We start from the raw sequence: 11,437 nt of genomic DNA on the forward strand, positions 1-11,437 counted from the left end.
TGATCATGGTCTCCTTGTCTTATCTTATGTTACTCCAAACATTTTTTTCATTATTCCACTGAATACATTTGTTTTTAATTTTTCAATGGAGTGCAAGTAATGTGTATATTGTGTGTTTCAATATTTAAAATTTTAATATTAAAAGCAATTTATAAATTATTTGGTTAGTCGTGCGTTGCACGTGCATGCTAACTAGTACAGCTAAACGAAACCTTGAATGAATCAACAATGATGCAAAGAGGTAAAAGTGGTCTCAACCACAAACATTATGCGAACAAACAAACAAGTCTCGATTTCTTCCAAATGCACGCACAGCATGTGAAAACCTCGCAAAATCTGACAAGAAAATGACAGCAATTGAAATGAAACCCCACTTGCCTCCCTCTTCCTCCCGGCTGGCAAAAACTTCAGACACCGCCTCTATTTACACACCATCAACAGGGCGGTCTTTCGCTCTCTCGCCGGGGGTAGATGAAGAAGCAGGGGGATGGTCGCCTGATGCACAGGCAGCAGTAACTTGTAAACTAGTGGTAACATGGTAACGTTCTTCGTGAGTGCCATGCACTGCAACGAATGGTCTTCTTCTCTCCAGTGCTGCCCCCGGTCACGCCGAGGACAACGACAAGCGGCTGGACCACGCCGGCGGGGGCGATGGAGGCTGCTTGCGGTTGCGGGCGTGCGCCGCCTCCAACTCAGAGGTGAGCATGTCGAACATGACCTGCACGTCCTGGTACCCGCAGGTCTGCACGTCCTCGTGGAGCTTCAGTATCCCGCCGCTGCCTGCATCACAGTGCGCAGATTCAGTTTCAGATAAGCTTCTTTTACTTTGCTCTTCTTTTGAGACGAGTATCAGATGTGTTCTTTGTTAAAACAAAAAATCATCTCTAACATAAGGTACATTGACGTCTCAGTCCCAATCAAATAATGCTACAAAAGTACTTATTGCTTTCTAGGCTCATAGTAACAGGAGCTTCTGCTCCATCCCATACTCATGAAAAGGCACCACAAGTTACTTCAGTCCATCCAAATGGACGGAGGGAGACAAATAGAAGGCCTCTCCCATAAGTGATGGAAATGGCCTACCGGTCCAGCAGGAAAGATCGATCTGAGTGGTCCTAAAACTTGCACACACACACACACACAAAAAAAAAAATCTGATGGAAGATCGATGATGCCCCTTGGTGTTTGAAGCATAAGAATCCCCCCACATGTATATGTTTCATGTGAAATTCTTGCAAAAATACTGCGTTCGAATGAAATCCCTGTCCCATGGCTTGATACACACAAAGCATCCACGAATGCCATGTGAATTAAGATGTACCACCGGCAAATTTGTTTTAGTGACCGCGAAGACCACCAATTTTTTTTATAAAATGGAAGCAACGTAATGCGTACCTCAACAGACCAAGCAGTATTGAAATCGAGATTTTGCAGTACTAAATGTTACTCGCTCAATTTCATAATATAGTGCGTCCGCGCTTTTTGAAATATAAATTTAACCAGCGTGGTCTACTGCAGCGGGAGCAAAAATTATATCAATGAAAACTTTTGAAATATAAATTTAACCAGCGTGGTCTACTGCAGCGGGAGCAAAAATTATATCAATGAAAACTTCTTTCGAGTACGAATTCAATGGTATACTTTTTATTTCCGCCTGTCACGTTGGTTAAATTTATGGTCAAACATAAATCTCAAAAAACGCAGATGCACTGCATTATGAAACGGAGGGAACAGTACTACCGGCGCGGCTACGGACCGGGATCCCGGAGAGCGAATTTACTGCACTTAATTCCGTAAATAATACCTACTGATACAAGCATTATCTCCTGTTCTTTGGTCTGCATGTTGGGGACCTATTTCCCAAAAAATTTCTAATAGCAGAAGAGCGTGTAGCAGTAAATCTGGACCGTATTGAACTACTTCTGTTTATAATTTTGATTTTCTGTTGAGTGCGGAAATTTCTCATTTTCTTCTTCTTTGAACGAATACAGCATTATATTGAGAAAGAAAAAACAACTTTCTCTCCATGAACAAATAAAAGGGCCCAAGAAATCAACGACTCCGGTGAAATTCGTTGCCGAACATGCATCTATGCGTCCCGTCACCTCCAAGAGACAGTATGACTACTAAGAGAGAAAGAAAAACAAGTTTCGTCTCGATAAACAAACAAAAGGGCCCAAAGAAATCAACGACTCCAGTGAAATTCGTTGCCAAACATGCATCTATGCGTCCCGTCACCTCCAAAAGACAGTACCAGTGACCTACGTTTTTTCAGACCCACATTTCATCTGTTTATTCTTTCAGAAAACAGTAGATGAAACAAAACGAAGAGGAAACCTTCCGCCATCTAGCGCTTCTAATCAAGAAACCAAGCGGATCGTAGACACATGCGGGTGGACAGCGGTTGAGTTAGAGAGGAGTGCGGGGAGGGAGACTGACCGGACTTGCTGCCGCGGAGGACGCGGCTGGAGACGGCGGCCCACGCACGGCGCGCCCGGAACACGACCTTCTTCCGCCAACACGCCATCAGCGCCGCCGCCGCCGCCGCTCGCGAGGTGCTTCTTTCTGGCGGTTTTGCAGCGGCGGTTCCGTCGGCGGCGTCGTGGGTGGCTTGGCTTGGATGCTGCGGAGTGGCCGTTCTCTGCTCTGTGCGCGTGACGCCGGGGCGGCTTTTATCCCCGTGCGGAGGAGGCGCGGCTTGGAGCGTTGGCTCGCTTTTAATTTTTTATATTTTTATTTTGCTGCTTGTTTGCGTGTTAGCTATGTCCACGCCGGGTTTCTGGGTACACGCTTGGGTAGCAGAGATTAATCGCAAAATCTACTTTTGATGGCCCGCGATAAGGCGTTATCCGGTTAATCCCGTGAGCGGATCAGCCGTATGATTACTTCTCGATCGGGCTGATCCTTGCGTTATGCTACAATGTGTCGTTCCCAAAGTACTCCCTTTGTCCTAAAAATGACTGACTCAATTTTATACTAATTTTAATATGAAATTAGTGTAAAAATTGATTCATTTATTTTACGAAGAACGGAGTACTAACCAGCTATAGGAACTATCGTTAAACCCGCACAAAAAATCTTATAAAATGATGGTCACTATACTACTCCCAAAGCCTTAAAATCTAAGACTTCTTTGACACTATATTTTGAGACACAGAGATTACCTAAAAGAGAGATAAAATCGGTATAGGATTTTTACGGGCAACTGAACTTGCCCTCACATGTGGTGGTTGCTGGAAATAGCGTGATGTACTCTTAGAAATGACTGGGATATAGTATGTCAGAGATACTTGAATTGGGCAAGCCTAATATCCTTTGACTCCATGTGGAACGGAGCTTTCGCTTGTCATTGCCTTTCCTGTACCGGCCGACCTGACGCCGCGGAAATTTCGACACGTCACCGCAAGCTCACGTGCTGTGGCGACATCAGACCGTTCCGCGGGACCCGCCTCGGCGACCAGCATTCATTGGGTGGGCGCGGCCGTGTGTAACCTCCGGCTGGTGAGGGGGCACGTGGCAGAGGAGCAGCTAGATATTTTTAGGAGCTCATGATGCACCATCGTACCGTGATCGCCCGGATATGCTCCCTGATATTTCTTCCCTCTCCGCGGATCTCGGCTATTGACTTTGGGTGTATGAAATACGTACCGCACTATTGCCACATTAATTAACTTGATTTCATTTGAGGAAAATGATTGTATTCTCCCAATCCATATTAATTTTGGTCTTTTCCAATGCACAAGCGTTTTACATAAGGTGTCACGGCGTCTTCAAGGCGTACTCCCAAATAATGTGCATATGACTGTGTTGTACTGTGTAATCTGAATGCTTTTTTTCTTTCTGCAAGTCGATGACAAACTAGGGAAGGAGGGTGTTGCGAACGTCCGGACCGTTGCCATGCCTGCACCTAGATAAGGGTCAGTTCTTTTGGCAGCTTAAAAAATAAGCCACCAAATTTCAAGGTTTTCTCACAAATAGTGTCGTGATTTTGTCACGGTAGATGTTTTTTCTGAACGAATTTAGTGGTGAGGCCATCATCGTGGTGTGGCAACTCGAAGTGGTTGATTGGGATGAGAGACGGATTTACCTAGATTCGGCCCCTTCAATGGAGGTAAAGACCTACGTCCTGTTTTTGTGTCTATATTGATGGTGATCTTGATTGTAAGGATGCATAATCACTAACCTAGCTCTCGAGGGTTTCTTACTTGATCTTTCTAACTCGAGGGCTCTCCTTTATATATAGGTAGAAGCCTCGAATTTACAACAGAGTCCGGGCCAAATAAACGCCCGTAACTTAATACAATTATATCTTGTCTTAGTTACCAAGTTAGGAAAGTTTCTAGTGTCTTCTGCCTTCTGGGTCATGAGTCGCCATCTTCCGGTGTTGGGCTGCAAGGCGACTTATTCGATAAGTCTGTCGGCCCATCTCCATGTTCCTTCTTTACAGCTTGACCTGGCCCCATAGGACATGTTATATCTTGGGGTTATATCCATGACATTAGGCCTCAGGTTGACTTGAATTTGTTCACGTCAAGCTATCTTGATCAAACAATGAGCCGGTAACCTTTCGCCTCTTATGTGTCGAACAAAAAGCACGCCAGGCTATTTCTTCTTTTTTGATACTTAACATCTTCCTAATCTTCATCGATATGATGTCATCAGGCCAGCTGCTGTCGCATGGGTCATCATAGCGAATCATTTTGAAAACAACACCAAATCTGGTCTGGCATGAAAATCTAGGCGCAAACTCAGCCACTCATTTCCTGCGGCCGTTCCGTTTCGCCCTTCCCTCCTTTTCCCTTATAAATAGGCGGGCAACCCTCGTGTGATATCCTTTCCCGTCTTCTTCTATCTCGCACTCTTCCCCATTGTTGTGCGCGAAAGATCTTCGAGAACGACGACCAGACCTTGCCGAGCACGCCACCTGTGTATTGGATGTTCTTCATCTTCGTCGCGCTGCATATGGTTGCCATCTTTCTCCTTTGACAGGAAATAGGTACATATTTTTCCTTTCCGAGGGTCTGTAGATTTATCAGCATGTTCTACCGATGTTCATACTACGTTCTTCAAGTCTCCGAAGAACCACCCCATAGATCCACAAATCTCTCTTCGTTGGTGCCTCCATTGGCCCGCCGCGGTCTTATCATACACCTTTTATTGAATAGATCCAGAATGAACCACTTTAGTGATGGGGAACGTCGCATGGGAAACAAAAAATTTCCTACGCGCACGAAGACCTGTCATGGTGATGTCCATCTACGAGAGGAGATTTCGATCTACGTACCCTTGTAGATCGCACATCATGAAGCGTTAAGAAACGCGGTTGATGTAGTGGAATGTCCTCACGTCCCTCGATCCGCCCCGCGAACCGTCCCACGAACCGTCTCACGATCCGTCCCACGATCCGCTCCGATCTAGTGCCGAACGGACGGCAACTCCGCGTTCAGCACACATACAGCTCGATGATGATCTCGGCCTTCTTGATCCAGCAAGCAAGACGGAGAAGTAGATGAGTTCTCCGGCAGCGCGACAGCGCTCCGGTGGTGGTGAAGGATCTACTCCTGCAGGGCTCCGCCCGAGCTGTGCAGAAATACGATCTAGAGGTAAAACTATGGTGTCTAGATCTGAGTTGCACGTAGCAAAGTTGTCTCAAATCAGCCCTAAATCACCAGTATATATAGGAGGGAGGGGGAGGGGACTTGCCTTGAGGGCCAAGCCCCCAAGGTGCGTCGGCCAAGAGGAGGAGGAGGAGTCCTACTCCAATCCTAGTCCAACTAGGATTGGAAAGTAGAGTCCTTCCCTTCCTTCCCACCTTTTTTTTTCTTTCTTTGGTTTTCCTCTTATGGCGCATAGGCCTCATTGGGCTGTCCCACCAGCCCAGTAAGGGCTGGTGTGCCACCCATAAGTCCATTGGGCTTCCCCCGGGAGGGTTGCCCCCCTCCCGGTGAACTTCCGGAACCCATTCTTCACTCCCGGTACATTCCCGGTAATGTCCGAAAACTTTTCGGTAACCAAATGAAGTCATCCTATATATCAATCTTCGTCTCTGGACCATTCCGGAAACCCTCGTGACGTCCGTGATCTCATCCGGGACTCTGAACAACATACGGTAACCACACATATAACTCAACTATACTAAAACATCGCCGAACCTTAAGTGTGCAGACCCTGCGGGTTCGGGAACTATGTAGACATGCCCCGAGGTACTCCTCGATCAATATCCAATAGCGGGACCTGGATGCCCATATTGGATACTACATATTCTCCGAAGATCTTATTGGTTGAACCTTAGTGTCAAGTTGTGACAGCCCGATGCCGACGTTCCAGAAGATTCCCCTTCTATTCTGTTTTCGTCGTGTGTCTATTTTCTTTTGTCGCATCATCATCGCATCATGCGCATCATCTGCATTGCATCGACATCTCCGTTGCCGCCAGTTTTCAAAACTTGCATCCGTTGTTACTTGCCGGTTCTCGTCGTTGTCCGTTCTGAGCCCGACCGCCCTCGCACGCGCCCGCGGCATCGTCGAAACCCTGTTTTAAAAGTGTGTTTAAAACTTTCTCTGATCGGGGTGAAACTTGGCTGGCGGTCGTAATTAGATATAGCTAGGCCGCCTGTCGAATTCCGTCGCGATCGGAAACCGTCTGGTACCCGAACGGCCGACCGTAGCGTCACCGTATTCAGTATTTCGTCGGACGTGTTTCGGTGTTTTAAATCTTGTTGCCGCGCCGCGCTATTTCTCTCTCACCCCTACATAGCCCATCTACACAGGTCAGTAGTGCCACCTAGCCACTTCCTTCGTTCGTGGTCATCGGATCACGATCGGACGGACGAGGTCCACCCCACCTTAGTCCAACCCTATATAAGCTCCACCCCCTAGAGACCTCTCTCACTCTCTAGGTTTTCCCCCATGTAAAATTGCAGCCACCCCCCTAGCAAACTCCAACTTCAAGTCCCACCTCCTCCAATCCCGAAATCCACTCCTCCCCTTCATTTTCAGCCCTCAGATCCACAATTAGAGGCCTAGATTTTCATCTCCTAGCTGTGTCGAACATTGTCCATGGCCGCCGGACATATTCCGGGCGACCACAGCTCCTTCCCGAGCCCTCCCCGAGCAGCCCGCAACCGGCCGGAGGTCCCCATCGCAGCAGCAGCGGCCGCTCGCCAGAGATTCCTCAGGCCGCCTCGCCCTGCTCCTCTCCTCCTCCTCTTTCCGCGGTTCTCTCGCTTCTCACCCTAATCTCCCTCTCCCCGTTCTACAGGTGCTGGCCATGGCCGACCGAAGCTCGGCCGCCGCGTTCGTCAGCCGCCGCCGCATGCCTCTTCAGAGCTCCGCCGCCCGGGGATGTCAGATCCGAATCCGCCCCGCCCGGATCGAGGGACCTCACCTGCGGCCTTGTCCTGCCTCGCCGGTTGCCCCTAGAGCCGCCGTGGTGTGCTCTCGTGCGGGGGCACGAGGAGACGAGCCCCGGCTCGCCCCGCATTGACCAACGCCGCCTTGCCCCGCGCTGGGCCGCGTCAAGGCTCGCTGGCCCAGTCACCCGACCCCTTCGGCCCAGCACCGTGGCCAGGCGCCCCCGAGGCCCAGTCTCCCCCGAGCCTGCACTCCTCTCCAGATCGGCCGGCCCACCGCCTCCTCCTTCCGGCCTGCTGCCACCTCGCCGTCCTGGGCCGAGCCCAGCTAGGGTGAGCAGCCCCTAATCCCGCCATGTGCGTTTAATAGTGTCCTGTGCCTTGCCCTGTATGCCCCTGTGTAGTTTAGGCCCATTAGATACTAGTTATTTTTTCGGAATTAGTAAATTCGAGAAAATAGCTATTTTAAAACCCCCGTAACTTATATTCCGTAAGTCGGATCGAGGTGATCTTTATATGGATTTGGTGTAGAATTTCGCGTAGTATCCGTTTTTGCAACTTGCATAAATGTTTGATGAGGTTTGACCCACTGTTTGCCTAGATATGCGTGCTGTCCTAATAGGTTTCGACCCGTATTTATTTTACGCGCAAGACCGGGTTGCTCGAGTGCCTTAGATAAAATGCCCATGTTTTAGGAACCATTATTCCATGTATTTTAGAGCAGTCATTTGTATTTTTGCGTGTAGGGAATTGCGGTAGATTATTTTCCCGTGTATAGGTTATTTTCTCGCATTTTCGTGTGGCATTATATTGTTGTGCAACCCCACATATTTTATATGTTTCCGGGCTAGAAAAATCCATGGGATTTTTCTGTGCAATTAGTTTTAGCATTAGAGCAAGTTAGTTCGCGCGATATTTTGTCGTGATCCCCTTTTGTTTACTTCGTAGGATTTATTCCGTGCTTCGTTTGATGGGGTTGTCAACTAGAGAGTTGTTCTTGGATGTTCAGTCTAGCCCCTGGTATTTTTATTTGCAATAGAAAAGCATGTTTAGGGGTAGTTTGTTCGCTCTCAAGTTGCTAGAAATAGTGCTGATTTGGAGGTGCTGAAATATTTCTAAGTCTGGAATCTGTTATATTTTGTTGCTGTCTTGTCTTGCTTGTATCTTGTTATCTGTAGCTCTTTTGAGGTTGGTCCAATGGATTTAGTTGTAGCCCTTGTGTTTCTCTAGCATGCTGTGAATTTTCATGCCATTTGGAGTCCTGTAGTTATAGGTTTTTCTGCTATCAACATGGCTTCAGATCAAAAACTGCTATTTTCACTAAGTCTGAAATAGTGTGTGGGAAGCCATTTTTTGACTTCTTTTCCTAGTGTTCCATGATGCCATGCTAGTTGTTGTTAGTTGTTTGTAGTAGTGCTTCTTGCCCTCTTCCGTGCCATGCCTTGCTTGAGCATATCGGAGTTGGGTAGCCGTAGTTGTGGGGCGTAGAAAATGCTATGTGGCTGTTTATGGCAGATTGTAGTGATTTCTTGTTTTGCTCGTATTTGTTGAACCGTAGCTCCGATTTGATCATGTCCTACATGAAACTTGCTTAGAATCTCGTGTAGTTTCATTTTCTCTTGCTGGTTGTATGTTTTGAAGTGCTCGTGACCGCCGTTGCACACATATTGCTATCATTGTCATGCTAGTTTTACCGCTTCTATCGATTATGTCTCGTTGCCTACCACATGTTAAATATCAGCCTCTCAGCAATGCCATGATAACCTTCAACCTATTCGACCTAGCAAACCACTGTTTGGCTATCTTACTGCTTGCTTAACCATGTTGTTAGCATTGCTAGTTGCAGGTGCATTGCTTCCATGTGAAAGCATGGGTTCCTTGTTATATCACCTTATCAAATGCTATTTAATTTAATGCACCTATATACTTGGTAAAAGGTGGAAGGCTCGGACTTTCTAGCCTGGTGTTTTGTTCCACCTTTGCCCCCTTAGTTTCGGCTACCGGTGTTATGTTCCATAATTGAGCGCTCCTAACACGATCGGGGTTGTTATGGGGACCCCCTTGATAATTCATTTTAGATTAAAGCTGGTCTGGCAAGGCCCAACATTGGTACTACATTTGCCCAACATAATAATTCTGTTAAATTGAAATGCATAGGGAGTTAGCGTTACCCGAGGAGTAATTCTACATAATACAGGTAGGACCAGTGCTGATGGTGCTGGTCCGAAACAGAGCACTGTGCGGGGCCACCGTGAGGAAACTCGGGGTTTGGCACTCGTACGCGTAGCTTATCCGTCGTGTCCTGAGAACGAGATACGCGGCTCCTATCGGGATCGTCGACACGCCGGGCGGCCTTGCTGGATTAGTTTTACCTTTGACGAGATATCTTGTGCATCGGGATTCCGGTGATGCTTTGGGTAATCTCAGAGTTGAGGTTTTCCACTTGGGAATCCGACGAGATCGCGAGCTTCGTGATTGAGGATTTCTATGCGGCTTGTGGTAATTTGTGATGGACTAGTTGGAGCACCCCCGCAGGGTTAAATCTTTCGGAAAGCCGTGCCTGCAGTTATGTGGCAATGTGGAAACTTTGTTTAACACTGGTTCTAGATAACTTGAAGTTAACTTAATTAAAATATGCCAACTGTGTGCGTAACTGTGACTGTCTCTTTCGTGAGTTCCTTCTCCGATCGAGGACACGGTGGGGTTATGTCTGACGTAGGTAGGTGCTCAGGATCATTCACTTGATCATCAGTAGCTGACGTCCGTTATGCGTAGATCTTCCCCCTCTTATTTCTTATACTCGTAAGTTTAGCCACCAAATATATGCTTAGCCGCTGCTGCAACCTCACCACTTATCCATGCCTCACCCATTAAGCTTTGCTAGTCTTGATACCTTTGAAAATGAGATTGCTGAGTCCCCTGTGGCTCACATATTACTACGACACCAGTTGCAGGTACAGGTAAAGGTTACTTGACGCGAGCCCGTTGATTGTTCATTTGGAGTTGCTTCTTCTTCTTCTTCTTCTTCTTCTTCATCGATCTAGGATGGGTTCCAGGCCGGTATTTTTATTTGCAATAGAAAAGCATGTTTAGGGGTAGTTTGTTCGCTCTCAAGTTGCTACAAATAGTGCTGATTTGGAGGTGCTGAAATATTTCTAAGTCTGGAATCTGTTATATTTTATTGTTGTCTTGTATTGCTTGTATCTTGTGATCTGTAGCTCTTTTGAGGTTGGACCAATGGAGTTAGTTGTAGCCCTTGTGTTTCTCTAGCATGGTGTGAATTTTCATGCCATTTGGAGTCCTGTAGCTATAGGTTTTTCTGCTGTCAACATGGCTTCAGATCGAAAACTGCACTTTCATCAGGTGTAATTTTCACTAAGTCTGAAATAGTGTGTGGGAAGCCATTTTGTGACTTCTTTTCCTAGTGTTCCATGATGCCATGCTAGTTGTTGTTAGTTGTTTGTAGTAGTGCTTCTTGCCCTCTTCCGTGCCATGCCTTGCTTGAGCATATCGGAGTTGGGTAGCCGTAGTTGTGGGGTGTAGAAAATGCTATGTGGCTGTTTATGGCAGATTGTAGTGATTTCTTGTTTTGCTCATAGTTGTTGAACCGTAGCTCCGATTTGATCGTGTCCTACATGAAAATTGCTTAGAATCTCGTGCAGTTTCATTTTATCTTGCTGGTTGTATCTTTTGAATTGCTCGTGACCGCCGTTGCACACATATTGCATTCATGCATCATATCTTGCGGTGCTTGTATCTTTTGATCCGTAGCTCCGTTGGAGATGTTCTCTATGTGTAAATTGCTTGAAATGACGTGTAGAATCACGTGAACCTATTTGTTTTGCTGTTTAACAACTAATTAAATGTGTTAATTCAGATCTGGACAGAATTGTAAATTAACATGTGAGGTCGTCTCGAAGATGTTATATGTCATTTCCGACCTCATTTAAAATGTCTAGATAGGAAGTATAATTTCCGCTTCACCTCGTGCATGTTTGAAAACGTTAATATTGCCGTGTAAATAACCGGGAGTGAACTAAATAATTCCTATGTGGAGTTTCGCCAATATGCAACTCGTTGCATATT

General features: G+C 46.7%; 1 protein-coding gene across 1 annotated transcript; it reads right to left on the reverse strand.

Moving 5' to 3' along the window:
• Window positions 1-266: 266 nt before the first annotated feature.
• Window positions 267-2,746, reverse strand: LOC123411991. The gene is made up of 2 exons (XM_045104951.1): window positions 2,440-2,746; window positions 267-780 (listed from the first exon to the last, which is right to left on the reverse strand). Exons 1-2 carry the CDS (start codon window positions 2,525-2,527, stop codon window positions 605-607), a joined length of 264 nt encoding a protein of 87 aa, XP_044960886.1. The 5' UTR covers window positions 2,528-2,746; the 3' UTR covers window positions 267-604.
• Between the last annotated feature and the right edge of the window lie 8,691 nt (window positions 2,747-11,437).

Source organism: Hordeum vulgare, chromosome 7H (genome assembly GCF_904849725.1).
Source record: "Hordeum vulgare subsp. vulgare chromosome 7H, MorexV3_pseudomolecules_assembly, whole genome shotgun sequence".
Taxonomy (NCBI): Eukaryota; Viridiplantae; Streptophyta; class Magnoliopsida; order Poales; family Poaceae; genus Hordeum; species Hordeum vulgare.